The sequence below is a fragment of the Hemiscyllium ocellatum genome, chromosome 2 (assembly GCF_020745735.1).
Source record: "Hemiscyllium ocellatum isolate sHemOce1 chromosome 2, sHemOce1.pat.X.cur, whole genome shotgun sequence".
Classification (NCBI taxonomy): domain Eukaryota; kingdom Metazoa; phylum Chordata; class Chondrichthyes; order Orectolobiformes; family Hemiscylliidae; genus Hemiscyllium; species Hemiscyllium ocellatum.
Genome location: NC_083402.1, coordinates 21109312 through 21125060, shown reverse-complemented (window position 1 = coordinate 21125060; position 15749 = coordinate 21109312). Strand labels below are relative to the sequence as shown.

Below are 15749 nucleotides of genomic sequence, written 5' to 3'. Positions count from 1 at the left end.
GTCTCCATGCAGTTTCTAATCTATACCACTATCCAGGGCACCATTCAGCAGAAGTTGGAAACCTCGCTACGGTCACCCCAAAAGGACTGGTATTATGTACAACCACCCCGTGGCTCAACACTTTAACTCCCCCTCCCACTCCACCAAGGACATGCAGGTCCTTGGACTCCTCCATCGCCAGACCATAACAACACAGTGGCTGGAGGAAGAGCGCCTCATCTTTCACCTGGGAACCCTCCAACCACAAGGGACGAACTCAGATTTCTCCAGTTTCCTCATTTCCCCTCCCCCCACCTTGTCTCAGTCGAATCCCTCGAACTCAGCACCGCCCTCCTAACCTGCAATCTTCTCCCTGACCTCTCCGCCTCCACCCCACTCCGGCCTATCACCCTCACCTTGATCTCCTTCCATCTATCACATCTCCAACGCCCCTCCCCCAAGTCCCTCCTCCCTACCTTTTATCTTAGCCTGCTGGACACACTTTCCTCATTCCTGAAGAAGGGCTTATGCCTGAAACGTCGAATTTCCTGTTCCTTGGATGCTGCCTGACCTGCTGCGCTTTTCCAGCAACACATTTTCAGCTCTGACCTCCAGTATCTGCAGACCTCACTTTCTCCTGGTATTATGTGTCTGCTTTTAGCCAATTAAACAGATGTGCTATTTGTTTTGCTCACAATAAACCACCCACACATCCTCACAATAATATAGACAAACAAGAACAGCTTAAATTTATATAGTGCCTTTAAAGTAATGTCAAGGTACTTGCCAGCAATTATTTGAAGCAAATTTGACCATAAGCTACATGGGATGTTTTACTGCAATTATAAAGAATGTTGGTGGGGCCACATCTGGAGGGCTGTGTTTAATTTTGGTCTCCTTATTTAAGAAAGGATGTAGGTGCTTTAGAAGTAGCTCAGAGATGGTCCACTCAACAGATACTAGGAGTTATCATCTGTCCATCACTGTGCCTGTGTGCATCGGAGTTTAGAGGAATGAGATGCAATCTTATTGAGGGGGCTTGAATGCTGGATGCTGAAAGAACGTTACCTCTTGTGGGAAAGACAGCTAGTGGACACAATTTAAAAATAAAGGAGTCTCCCACTTAAGACAGAGTTTAGTAGGATTTTTTTTTCTCTTGTGAATCTTTGAAACTCTCTTCTCCAGAAAGTGATGGATTATTGAATACTTTTCAAGCAGAGGCAGAGAGATCTTGCCTAACAAGGAAGCTAACGATAATTAGGAGTTGCTGGAAGTGTAGATTTGGAACCAAAATTGGATCAACCATGATCCTACTAAATAGTGGAGCTCAAGGGGCCCAAATGGTCTATGTTTGGCTTAATTTATCTTTTTGCACACAGCAGTGTGAAGGTTGATGGCCAAACGCTTGGTCAAAGGGAGAGGTTTTGAGACTTGTTTTAGAACAGGAAAGAGAGGTAGAGAAGCAGAGAGGCTGAGTGGGAGTTCCAAAGTTTAAGACTTAGACAACTGAAGGAAAAGCTACCACTGACAGAAGTCGGAATGCTCAATAGACTCCAAAAAGGATCTTCGAAGGAGATAAATTGGAGCAAATAAATCCAAAAATATAACTGAGATGAAAGCCTTAATTTAAAAAAAAAATCTTGGGAGCATGATAGATAGAAGATGTTTGATGAAAAATAATCCAGAGTGGCTGTATGAGATACAACACCCTTCAAGCTGCAGTTTAAATGATACATAGGCTCACTCTCTCCACTCATGCTCCACTCATGCACTGGGCAATATGTGGCGAAGTGGGGAAAGCTGTCAATAAATTGTGGCACTACAGTCAGATGTTGACTGATTAATGACCAATTGTTACACATTTGGCATTTTGCTGTTATAGCCCTAACCTCTTTCGAATTAAACAATCATGGAACTTCTCGAAGCCATTTCTAAATCGATGCTGTCAGCTCTTATTAAAGGTTTTATAGCATCGTGGTGGAACTAATAGTTAGAATCATTAAAGCTATGGGAACATGGTAATGATCAACACTTATCATTTCAACTACTTAAAGTAAGCAGTCAGCAAACAGTGTTCCAGAATATGTTTGATCTGTGCGTATATACATATTATTAATAATTTACTTGATTCTGACATTAAAGTGCTTGCTTTTCACTAAATAAATGTACCCTTGGATTATTTCATTGGACAAAGGGTCTCAATTGACTCATGCCAATTTTAGATTAATTGAATGAATTCATTAAATAAATAATCAGCTCTTTAAGTTAATCCCATTAGCAACATCTCTTGCGATCAAATTGTGACAATGAATTAAAAATGTCTTTCACTGGGAAGTAAGAGTAAGATAGTATTCAAAACATAGAAAGGGAATTTTAAGAGAGACAGTCCAATTGGTGTTTCTAAGCACATTCTGTGGTCACAGATTTCAGAGTGAGATTTTGTGCTTTCTATTTACCAAATACTCATAAATTGAAATAAACATTTAACGTTTACAAAATACACAGGAATATTTAAGAGTGGCAAAAAAACCAGATGTATGCCTTGTGACTAAACTTGAAGTTATGTAATGTTTTTAGTAATATTCTTGAACTAAAGGGCTGCATGGTGGCCCAGTGGTTAACACTACTGCCTCACAGCACCAGGGACCCAGGTTTGACTCCACCCTCAAGTGACCAGTTGTGTGGAGTTTGCACATTCTCTCTGTGTCTGCATGGGTTTTATCCGGGTGCTCTGGCTTCCTTGCACAGTCCAAGGATGTGTAAGTTAGATGGATTGGCCATGCTAAATGGCCCATAGTGTCCAGGGAGGGGTGGGTTAGTTATGGGAAATACAGGGTGGGTAAGGGTGAAATGCTCTTCAGAGGATCAGTGTGGACTTGATGGGCTGAGTGGCCTGTTTCCACACTATCGGGATTCTAAGAAATAAATTGCCTTGAATTATAATGTTTTCATCCATTCACAATAAAATTCCATCTCTCCCCTTCCCCCATTCAGTTTGATACCACAATAATCTACATTTAGTTAGTCAAGTAAACACCCTCCGAAATAAAATGGCTATGTCAGGTAAATGTACACAAGAAGCAACGGGCAAAATCTTCAGTCGATCCTGAACACTTGAGGAGGCTGAGTGGGAATAAAGGACGAGAATCTTTTGAGACATAATTACTCCCAAAATAAAGCTCCATTCCCCTGAAGGGTTTGCAGAATTGATTGGTTTAGAGGTCAATGAGTTGGACTTGCTGCAACTCTGATTTTACCAGTCATTAAAATCATAAAATGGAGATTTGGGAATGGTCTCATTCAGGAATGTTGTTGTTCAAATTTGTCCTTTCAGCAAGTGAGATGTCTGACCAGGCAATTCAAATAATCACAGTGTGCTCATTTTCTTTAGTGCAATTTGATTTAAAATATCATAAAATAGAATTGAATGACCAGAGATGGTAATAGTGTGTTAATTAAATAGCTCACTCACAAAGGTGAAGGGCATTGTTTAAGTAAGTACTAGGAGCACTTATAAAGAGGAATGGAAACTGGGATGTATCATCAGCACTCAAAAGGCTTTCAGTTGTTAACATGGCTCAACTTGGTTTAATTTGGTTTAATCGAAATAGCATAAAATGAGAGTGCAGACACAGTTGGGGAGGGGGGGGAGGTGGGGAATGAAGGAGGCATTTAATCAGCTCCTAAAACAACAATTTGACTTAAATTTTAAGTTTCCTTTGATATTTTGATAGTTCCCATTCAGGAACGATCACGTTTTAACTTAGTTTCATTTGGTTAACTGGTCAGTTTACATTTAATTTTAAAACAACTATATTTTCTCTCTCAATGCTAGGTTCTCAACATTATTCATAAGTTATGAGCATTTAATGCATTATTTTTCTTAATACTGCAGCCACTGACAATAATTATTGTTTGATGTAAATAATTAAAACATGAATAATTACTTCTCTTCAAAAATTTCCAGTGTGTTCTTCAGTGGAAAGCACTCAGCTACGAAAAGAAAACTTAATACCTGCAGTCCAGTTTTGAACTTTACCTACTGGCCCAGGATCAAGGTGGCACTAAACTGCAGTTGATGTGTCAACAAGATTACAACACCACTGCCTTAAACATAATTTTCTACTCTCATTGTTTGCTGCATATTACATTCCTTCAGAGTGTTCTTGTCTGTTAACAGTAAGGTGTCCCATTACCATAGACATCAGCACCATGATCATACACTGTGTCCAGGCAGGTTCCATCTCTGGTGTCCCAGACACGGATAGTGTAATCCCAACTGCCCGATATCAAGAGGTAGGGGACTTCTGTGTTCCACATTAGACCTCGTACTGGTGCTTTGTGTCCACTTAGAATATTGATACAGGCATCCTGTGTGTAGTCCCATATCCTCACAGTACTGCAGGGAAAATACAGAAAGCAGAGAGCAACTTCTAATGTCAGAAATTCAAAGTTGTCATAAAATACATTCACACTACACAGAAACCAGGCAATATTTACCTCCAACAAGAGAGAATCGAACCATCAGTCCTTGACATTCAGTGGCACTCCTTTCACTGAATCACCAACTTTCAATAACCTAGGGGTTACCGTTGACCAGAAACTGAATTGGACTTATCATATAACACTACAGTTAGAGGCTAGTAATCCTACGGCAAGTAAATCAGAGGCTACTAATCTGACAGTGAATAACCCAGCTCCTGACTCCAAAAAGCCCATCAACCATCTACAAGGAAGGTGATAGCTAAAGTTACATATTTTTTTGGAAAGGTTATTTTTAGCTCAGTGCTCCAAATTATCTTCTGACCCTCTCTTTAAAGAAACAGATCAGACCTTTACAGCCCTGAAAAGCAAAAATCCGTACACCTCTCCTATATCATCCAAATTTCAAAATAGTAAGAGTCACAGATTCATAGAGATGTACAGCATGGAAGCAGACTCTTCGGTCTAACGTGTCCATGCCAACTAGATATCCCAAATGATTCTAGTCCCATTTGCCAGCATTTGGCCTTATCCTTCTAAACACTTCCTATTGATGTAACATCCAAGATGCCTTTTAAAATTGTACCAGCCTCCACCCCTTCCTCTGGCAGCTCATTCCATATATGGACCTCCATCTGCATGAAATATTGCTCCTTTTAAATCTTTCTCCTCTCACCTTAAACCTATGCCCTCTAGTTTTGGATTCCCCTTCCCCATGGAAAAGACTCTATCCATGTTACTCGTGATTTTATAAGGTCACACCTCAACCTCCGACGCTCCAGGGAAAATAGACCCAGACTCTCCCACTAGCTCAAGCCCTCCAACCCTGGCAGCATCCTTGTAAATCTTTACTGAACCCTTTCAAGTTTCACAACATCCTTGAATAACAGGGAGACTTGAACTGAACACAGTATTGCAAAAGTAGCCTAACCAATGAATTGTACAGGGTAAGAATATATTGTAAATGTTCACCACATTAGTAAGATTGAAGTTCTATATTTGAATGGTTAATAGCAGCACTTAAAGACAAGATGATTGCAAATGCAGAGGCACTATTATTTAATTTAATTTTCAGTAATTACCTTTCACAGTTGCTTTGTGTATTGACTCACTGGAATAAAAGATTTTGGCACCAAATTTTTCATTGTGCTAAAGAAACAGTACCTGTCATCAGAACCGCTACAAAGGATGCCTTCTCTCAGGGGAGACCATCTAACGTGAAACACTTTGGCAGTGTGCCCAGTGAAAACTTTGAGTGGCTGGTCAGAGCTGGTTGCTAAATAGTAAACTCGAACACTCTTATCCTCGCAGCCAGTGGCAATCATATCTCTGGAAGGCAAGGATGACAGTTAACTAAATTCATAATCAAAAGAAGTGAAGAAACATTTTTAAAATGTATCTCATTGAGATTTGTTTGATGTGTTCTCCTCATGGTAAAGGACGTTACTGTGAGAAAGGTGAACACTTTACACTGGTGACTATCCAGGATTGTAATGAATATCCTCAGGACAGGTAAAGTACTGAACAGTTTTCTTTCAATTTTGCCCAAAACAATGTGCCTTAGCTCGAACGTAAGACTCCTGAGTTCTTCAAGACCAAAGTGACACGATCAGCTTTGTAATATGGCTACTGTATTGACAAACAGTTTATAATGGGATGCCTGAATTGGCTACGCGTTCGATGAGGTACCTTGTGGAGGATCAGTACGCTTCCTAAAGCAGATCTTTAGGTCTGTGAATCACAATTACAACTGCACTTGGGGATGTCCTTCTTCTTCCAATTACGGAATAGGTGGACACATTGTCCTCACGGACAGGGTCACCTGCTGTTGGGTCAGTGAAGGGATGTTGGTTTTTATGCTGCATGCATTTCACAGTCCTGTCCACGTGGGGAGTGGGTTAACACCAGCTCTATGAACAGAAGCTGCCTCTTTTCTGAAATGCTGGCGCTTTGGAAGTACTATCTTGGTGGCCACTTCAAGTCTTTAAGAATGGAAAGGCCGATGTTGTGCATGATCCATGGAGCAAGATGGCATGACAGAGAAAGGCAGATGGCACCGTGTGAGACAGCTCTGGGAACTGCTCAGCTGTTGTGTCCTCATGACAGCATTTAGCTGCACTTACATGATGCCTGTGTAGGTACTGAGCCAGACCCATATACTGTAGCAAAATGGACTACAGCCAGTCATGTGATACTGAGTATGCTTAGTGCAGTTGTAACTGGGATAGTGTAGGGGGACAAGCTGAGAATAGTTCGCAGGTCAGCGCAACATCGATGGCCGAAGGGCCTGTTCTGCGTTGTATCGTTCTATGTTCTATGCTTTCTGTACAACAGCAGCCTCCCCACCCTCCCCACCCCCCCCACCCCCATCTCCAGTGATGTTCCAGAGAACTTTCTAACCCTGGCTTTTATTGTGTGGCCAACATTGATGGATGGGATCAATAGGTAAGAATCCTGTTATGTGTCATTCAGTGTTAGTGCTGTGAATGTGCCCATGGCAACTTGTGATTGCTTCTTGCAGAACTGTGTCTCACCAGTAGCATAGGTAATGCCCTCAGACTGGGTTCATTTTTAACATGGGCCTCATAAATGGTGATAGCCAGCTGCATTAATGTAAATCCTTTCCTCTTGCTTCCACACTCCCTTTGACTCCAATGCACAAACATCTGACCGCGAAATAATCAAAGCATGAGATTCAGAAAGAAAATATCAGGTTGTTTCAACATCTCTGCTCTTGTGATCGACAGTGTATTGTAGATATTAGAATTGTGAGGGACACTTGCTCTCTCATTGGAACCTGATTTTTTAATGTTACATTTTACCTGGGCTACATACAGTGAACCACAAACAACTTTGCTATTAATTCCCTCAGTCTCCATTGAAGGAAAGCAAGACTTGTAAAGGGACTTCAGTTTTTTTTTCTGGGACAGACCAACTTTGACCCAGTTGAATAAGCAAGAAGCCAATGCGTCGAGCACCACAAACATATTGCCTCAGATTCCACAGGGATAAACCGATTGCAAATCTGAAAGGGTCAGTGAACGAGCTGCCCTGTTGGAAGGGTGCACTCACTTATTGTTCTGGCTCCAATCACAGCCAAAGACAGCAGCCGGATGCTTGTACTTGTGCAGGAGTTTCCCATCGATTGTTCGAATAATACTGCAAGCAAACAAAAAGTAACAAAAAACCTGAAAGAACTGCAGATGCTGGAAATCAGAAATGAAAACAGAAATTGCTGGAAAAGTTCAGCAGGTCTGTCTGCATCTGTGGAGAGACATTAGAGTTAACGTTTCGGTTCCAGAGACCCTTCCTCAGAACTGATGGCAGTTAGGAAAATGTATTTTTTTATGCAGAAGATAGAGTGGGGGGAAAGGGAGGGTAAGGAATAAACAACAGATGGAGATACAGCCCAAAGAGAGCCAAGGAGTTGGACAAAAAAAGGAGTGGATAAGAATCAGGCTAGGAGAGTGCATAGCTTTAGGGAAGGAAACTGCTATCTTAATATGGTCTGGCCAGCATGTGACTCTACACCCCCCCAGCTGGGATGAGAAATGGCAGATGGAGTTCAACCTGGGTAAATGTGAAGTGATGCATTTTGGAAGGTCAAACTCGAATGCCGAATATAAAATTAAAGACAGGATTCTTGGCAGTGTGGAGGAACAGAGGGATCTGGGTGAGCAAGATCCCTCAAGGTTGCCACCCCAGTGGATAGAGTTGTTAAGAAAGCACATGGTGCTTTGGCTTTCATTAACAGGTGAATTGAATTTAAGAGCCGTGAAGTTTTGCTATAGCTATACAAGTCGTTGGTGAGACCACACTTGGAATATTGTATCCAGTTCTGGTCGCCCTACTATAGGACAGATATAGAGGCTTTGGAGAGGGTGCAAAGAAGGTTTACCAGGATGCTGCCTGGACTGGAGAGCTTGCCCTGTGAGGACAGATGGAATAAGCTCAGACTTTTCTCTCTGGAGAGAAGGAGGAAGAGAGGAGACCTGATCAAGGTATACAATATAATGAGATGAGTAGATAGACTCAATAGCCAGAGACTTTTCTCCAAGGCAAGATTGACTGGCATGAGCGGTCATAGTTTTAAGGTATTAGGAGAAAGATATAGAGGAGACGTCAGAGATAGGTTCTTTACGCAGAAAGTTGTGAATACATGGGATGCTTTGCCAGCTGTGGCGGTGGAAGCAGAGTCATTAGGGACAATTAAGAGACTGCTGGAGAGGCAGATGGACAGCAGTGAGTTGAGGGGTGCAAAGGTTAAGTTATTATCCTTTACATTAGGATTAAACCTCGGCACAACATTGTGGGCCAAAGGGCCAGTTCTGTGCTGTACTTTTCCGCCTGAGGTGACCCACTCAGCACTGCTCCACTCGTGGTGGTCCCAGCAGTGGGGTACCGCTGTGTAACCTGGCCCAGGAGCTAGCACACAAAGCATGGTAGGTATTTACCCCAGGAAAGTCATGAGGATTGTTTCAGGGTTGTCCACACCATCACATTCCAAATAGCACACCTTGAACCTCCTGATGTCTACAGGGTAAACATCCTCCTCAAAGAACCTGACTGGTGGACAGCTAATAAAGTGTTTTGCCCCACACAGGACCTTAAAATCAATGCAGACATGTCTCAAAAGCCCCTTGGTTCCTGCTGGACTACACTCCACTGCTACAAACTGTCAGCAGCTCCACCTTTCGATGATGCATCTCCTGGCTGACAGCAAATGGAACCAACTGCAATCAAGCTGATGGGCCGATGGGCTGAGAGGTGGCAGATAGAGTTTAATTTAGATAAATGCAAGGTGCTGGATTTGGAAAAGCAAAGCTTAGGCAGGACTTATACATTTAATGGTAAGGTCCTTGGGAGTGTTGCTGATCAAAGTTACTTTGGAGTACAGGTTCATAGCTCCTTGAAAGTAGAGTTGTAGGTAGATAGGATATTGAAGAAGGCATTTAGTATGCTTTCCTTTATTGGTCAGAGTACTGAGTACAGGAGTTGGGAGGTCATGTTGCAGCTGTACAGGACATTGGTTAGGCTACTGTTTGAATATTGTGTGCAATTCTGGTCTCCTTCCTATCGGAAGGATGTTGTGAAACTTGAAACGGTTCAGACAAGATCTACAAGGGTGTTGTCAGGGATGGAGGAATTGAAGGTAGAGGGTGAACAGGCTGGGGCTGTTTTCCCTGGAGTGTCGGAGGCTGAGGGGTGACCTTATAGAGGTTTATATAATCATGAGGGACATGATTAGGGTAAATAGACAAGATCTTTTCCCTGGGGTCAGGGAGTCCAAAACTAGAGGGTATAGGTTTAGGGTGAGAGGGGAAAGATATAAAAGAGATCTAAGGGGCAACTTTCCATGCAGAGGGTGGTATGTGTATGGAATGAGCTGCCAAAGCTGCCGCCACTCAAGTGGTAGAGGCTGGTACAATTGCAACATTTAAGAGGCATTTGGATGGGTATATGAATAGGAAGGGTTTGGAGGGATTTGGGCCAAGTGCTGGCAATTGGGACTAGATTGGGTTGGGATATCATCGGCAAAGACAAGTTGGAATGAAGGGTCTGCTTCCATGCTGTCCATCTCCATGTCTCTGTGACTCGAAGTGATGAGGATTAGGGTTCCCATCTTCTACAGACGTTCTGGAAAGCCTTTAACTGGTTGGAGATGGCCTTTGGATGATTTGCTGCCTCAGCAGAACAAGAGGAGCAGCTCAAATTGTGATTGTAGCCATCCGAGGCCATGGTTTTGTTGCATGGCAGAGCAGACCTGATGGGCTGAATGGCTTCTATGTCTTATGGTCTTAAGGCAAACCAGTGCTCACAATAAAGTATGAACAATATGTACTGGCCTAGCCAGCAGCATCCACATTCCATGAACGAATGTTGATCAAAAGAGTGAACTCCCATCATCAGAAATCTGTTTCATAAGAATAGGAGGAGGAGTAGACAATTCAGCCCTTTGAACCTCCTTCACTACTCAATACAATCCCTACAGTGTGGAAACAGGCTATTACACCCAACAAGTCAATTCTAACCATCTGAAGAGTATCCCACTCAGACACATTCACCTACCCTATTAGTCTACACTTCCCCTGACTAATTCACCTAACCTGCACATCTTTGGATTGTGGGTGGAAACTGGAGCACCTAGAGGAAACCCACGCAGACACGGGTAGAATGTGCAAACCCCACACAGACAGTTGCCCGAGGCTGGAATTGAACCCAGGACCCTGGTGCTGTGAGGCAGCAGTGCTAACCACTGAACCACTGTGTCACCCCATGGCTGATCAAATCTTAGCCTCAACTCCCCATAACCCTTTAAACCGTGATTAATTCAAAATGCCTATCCCGTTGTTAAACTTATTCAGTGTCCTGGCATGAACCGTGCTCTGGGGTAGGGCATTTCACAGGTTCATGACCTTTGGAGAATAGTAATTCTTTCCTGTTGCTGTTTTAAATCTGTCACCTGTTATCCTAAAACAATGCTCTCTCTTTTTAGGCTGCCCCACAAGAGGGAGCATCCTCTCTCCATCTACTTTGTCAATCCCCTTTAGGGTCGTATATACCTCAACATACAATCAACATAGGAATTCTTTGACATCATCAGAAATATACACATAGACAAGGAAGAAACCATGGTCTCATTCGATGTAACAGCACTGTTCACCTGTATCGATAAAACCCGAGCCAGAGAAGCAATAGCCAACCTACGAGACATACAGAATACACAACAGGACGTTGAACCTATCAACAAAGACAGCATACTCAAACTACTGGACCTGTGCCTCATAACACACTTCACATTCAACAACCAAATATATGAACAAACCAACGGCACACCCATGGACTCACCCATCTCTGGACTCATAGCAGAAGCGGTAATGCAAAGATTAGAACAAACAGTCTTACCGCAAATTCAACCCAAACCCTGGGTCAGGTGTGTGGATGACACCTTTGTAATCATTAAAAACACAGAAATAGAGAACACACACCGGATCATCAGCGTCATCCTCACAGGAATCTGATTCACTAGAGAGGAAGAAAAGGACAACCAACTCCCATTTCGAGAAGTGATGGTACAGAGAACACCTAACGGAGAATTCACCATAAAGGTATACAGGAAAGCCACACACACAGACCAATCCTGAACTACGAAAGCAACCACCCCAACACACACAAAAGAAGTTGCATCAAGACACTGTTCAAAAGGGCCACAACACACTGCAGTATACCAGAACTGCAAAAAGAGGAAGAAGAACACCAATATAATGTAGTCGCCAAAAATGGATACCCGCGCAATTTCATCAGCAGATGCCTAAGGGAAAGACAACGAAATGAGGACATGCCACAACCCAAAGGACTAACCACACTACCATACATCAAGAACATTTCCGAACTGACAGCCAGACTGCTGCGACCACTAGGACTCATAACAGCACACAAAGCAACAGCCGCTCTCAGACAACAACTCACCAGAACGAAGGACCCGATACCCAGCATGAGCAAAACCAATGTCGTGTACAAAATCCCATTCAAGGACTGCACAAAACACTACATAGGACAAACAGGAAGACAGCTAATGATCCACATCCATGAACACCAACCAGCCACGAAACGACACGACCAGCTATCCTTAGTAGCCACACACGCAGATGACAAACAACATGAATTCGACTGGGACAACACTACTATTATAGGACAAGCCAAACAGAGAACAGCCAGGGAATTCCTAGAGACATGGCACTCATCCACAGATTCAATCAATAAGCACATCGACCTGGACCCAATATACTGGCCACTGCAGCGGACAGCTGGAACTGACAACTGGAAGCGGCAGAGACAAACCACTATAAATGCCAGAGGAAACATCACAGAAGTGCTTCACAGGAGGCTCCCAACCACTGAGGATGTCACCTAGACAGGGGACGAAACGTCTGCAACACAAATTCCCAGCTCGGCGAACAGATCTACAACATACCTCAACTAGATTAAATTTCTGGCGACATCATGACTCTTCACAGTGAGGCACTGAAATGGATCGTTAATCACGACATCCCAACACCAATTAGAGAAAATTCTTCAAAGCCTTTATCAAAGTCAGCCCTCAGCCTTTCTTTTCTGAAAGATAACACTCTGATTGGTCTTTCCTGTCAGACATAACCTCTCAGCCCTAGCACCATTCACACTAAATCCCTTTGTGCCTGCGGTGTCACCAGTGCATGTTTCCAGAAAGCATTCCTGCACTTTCACTGATTGGAGATTACCAGAAGGAAAGGATTAATTGATTATTGTCACGTGTACTGGGATACCCTGAAATGAGTTGTACTGTGTGCTATACAGGTAGATCGTACCATACAAAGTGCATCGGGGTGACAGAACAGAGTGCAGAATACAGTGTTACAGCCGCAGAGAAGGTGGAGAGAGAGAGAGAGAGAGATCAGATTTAATATTTAAATGGCCTGAGCATGGTGGCTTAATGGTTAGCACTCCTGCCTCACAGCGCCAGGGGCATGGGTTCATTGCCAACCTCGCGCAACTGTCTGTGTGGAGTTTGCAAATTCTCCCTGTGCCTGTGTGGGTTTCCTCCGGGTGCTCTGGTTTCCTCCCACAATCCAAAGATATGCAGGCCAGATGAATTGGCCATGCTAAATTGCCCATAATGTCAGGTGGCTTAGTCAGGGTAAATTTAGGGGACTAGATCTGAGTGGGTTACTCTACAGAGGGTCGGTGTGGCCTTGTTGGGCTTAAAGGAAAGAGTCAAAAACCAGCAAAGTGCATCAGCAAGATGAGCAGGGAGCAGTGATGGAAAGAATGAGGGTGCAAGAAACTTGCTAACCCCAGGAAGATGGAAAACCAGATTGCTCCAATGAACGTAAAGCATACAAATATCTGGATTTCTCCTAATTTCTTGTGTACTCATAGCAAGCTTAAAAATGAGGTAAGTGATGCAAAAGTGACTCACCAAAATCCATCGCCACTACATGTTGCTATCCTTTTAGAATCCTTGTGGCTCCAAGCAATGCAGAAGATTCCATTTTTACCGTGCTTCAAGGGAAAATAAAAGACACTGTTTACAAATTCCATGACTTTAAATATTGTTTAGTTTGGCATCAACGCAGAATTATTAAAAACTAAAAATGCTGGAGAAACTCAGCCAGTCAACAACATGAACGGAGAGAGAAACAGAGTTAATGGATTGAACTTTAGATTCAGTGTTCCGATCTTGACCCTGGGCTGAATTCCGATCTGGAGGAGGTTTTCAAAGGTGAGGCCAATTACCTCACGGAGACTTGGCTAATCCAGGACAGTGGGTGGCCTCTTCCAATGGGAGGGTCATTGGAAGCACCCGAAGGCTCTGGGCAGCTGGCACTCACAACGAGAGAGACAGCTACAGCTGTGTAAGGTAGGCAACCGTGAGGGCATCTCAAGATGGAAGTGCTCTCTTGAAGATGTGTCCATGGCATTATTAAATTGAATATGGCCACCACAGCCAGGCTACCATAGCAGAGGGGCAGACCCTCCACATGATACGGTCAACACTTCGGTCTTTGGAACTGAGTGGATTCATGCTTTAGCACTTTGCCACCTCCTTCCCTGTCGGCCAGTGAGGGGCGAGCACCAGGGCATCCAGATGGTCTATGAAGAATCGCACCCTAATTGGTACAATCCATGCCCCTCATAAAAAAATGTGTCTAGAAGAGGCAGGATTCTTAAATGGCCTTGTGGTATTATCATTGGACTGTTAATTCAGAGATTCAGCGAATGTCCTGGGGACACAGGTTCGAAGCCTGACCTGGTAGATGGTGGAATTTGAACTCAATAAAGAATCAGGAATGAAGGGTCTCATGATGACCATGAAACTGTTAATAGGGAAAAACCCATCTGGTTCACCAATGCTCTTCAGAGAAGGAAGTCTGCCATCATTACCTGGTCTGACCTACATGTGACTTCAGACCTACAGCAATCTGGTTGGCTCTTGACTGTCCTCTGAGCAAATAAGGATGGGCAATAAACGCTGACCTAGTCAGTGATGTCCACATCCCATGAATGAACTTAAAAAAGCTGCCTTCTGAAAGTAAAAGAACAGAATTAAGAGAGGTAGAATGAAATGCATCAAGGAATAATGCAACAAAGTGCAGGCAGATGGTATAATTTTGACAGGCCATCTGGATGCCATGGTGCTGGCTCTTCACCGGCAGGCAGGGAAGGGGCTGGCAAAGTGGTGAAGCATGAATCCACTCGGTTCCAAAGACCGAAGTGTTGACCGTATCATGTGGAGGGTTACATGCAATGTTGAATGCTCAATTGGCTCTAAAATGCCAAATCAAAAGATGAGGTGCTGTTCTGCAATCTTGTGTTGAGTCTCATTGGAACACGGCAGGAGACTGAGGCCAGAGAGGTCTGGATGGGAGCAAGAAGGAGCATAAAAATACAGGAGACTGGAAACTCAAGAGTCACACTCACACGCTGAATGCATGAATTCCACACCGTGGTCATTCGTGAGGACCACATCATGACCAATTAATACAGCATATGGATTTGAAACAAGTCTGAGTTAAGTACTGTTTGACCTGGAAAGGGGGGTTGAGGCCTTGGATGGTGAGAAGGGAAGAGCTCAAAAGGCTAGTGTTGCATCTCCTGTGCTTTCAAGGAAAGGAGAATTAGGGAAAGGGAGGGGAGAGGTGACTGAGAAATGGGCCAGGGTATCATGGAGGAAGTAGCCACTTTGAATGCCAGAAAGGGGAGGATGTATGCATGGATGGCACACTGCTGCAAATTACAGACAAGCATTCCATCCGTGGGAGATGGTGAGGACGGGGGAAACCTACTGTGGCTCACAGAATGGGAGCAAGTGTTGAAAGCAGAAATGGAACAAACAGACTCAACAAAGGCACAGTGCAACCTTCGACTAAGGAGTAAGAAAGACACGGGTTATTTTTAGGGTGGAAGTAGATAGCTTTTTGATAAACAAGGGGATGAAAATTTATTGGGGTAGAATGGCATGTGGAGTAATCAGATCAACAATCAAATTAATGGGGAACAGGTTTGAAGGGCTGTGACACCTATATGGCTTTCCAATCTGTATGGTTGTATAACGGGAACAATGGTGTGGAAGATAGCATAGATGCAAAGTAGATGTAGAAATTGGGACAGTGGAATGGAGTTCTTTCAGGAAGCAGAATAAAAGGAAATATAGTCAAGGTATCTGTGGAAACTCTTGTCTTATAGTAAATAGTTGCTTCTGCTACAATGGTAGCTCTGTTCCATACAATCCCGTGTTATAAGAACAT

At 43.4% G+C, this 15749-nt stretch overlaps 1 protein-coding gene across 2 annotated transcripts in view; it reads right to left on the bottom strand.

The window, feature by feature from the left end:
* Positions 1-15749, bottom strand: part of wdr17 (WD repeat domain 17) — a 167552-nt gene that overhangs the window by 64959 nt on the left and 86844 nt on the right. For both annotated transcript variants that reach the window (XM_060843103.1, XM_060843110.1), the window contains exons 11-14: positions 13421-13503; positions 7534-7620; positions 5626-5790; positions 4176-4378 (exon numbers count right to left, since the gene is read on the bottom strand). In XM_060843103.1, the coding sequence (XP_060699086.1) occupies positions 4176-4378; positions 5626-5790; positions 7534-7620; positions 13421-13503 (538 nt within the window). The remainder of the gene's footprint in view (positions 1-4175; positions 4379-5625; positions 5791-7533; positions 7621-13420; positions 13504-15749) is intronic.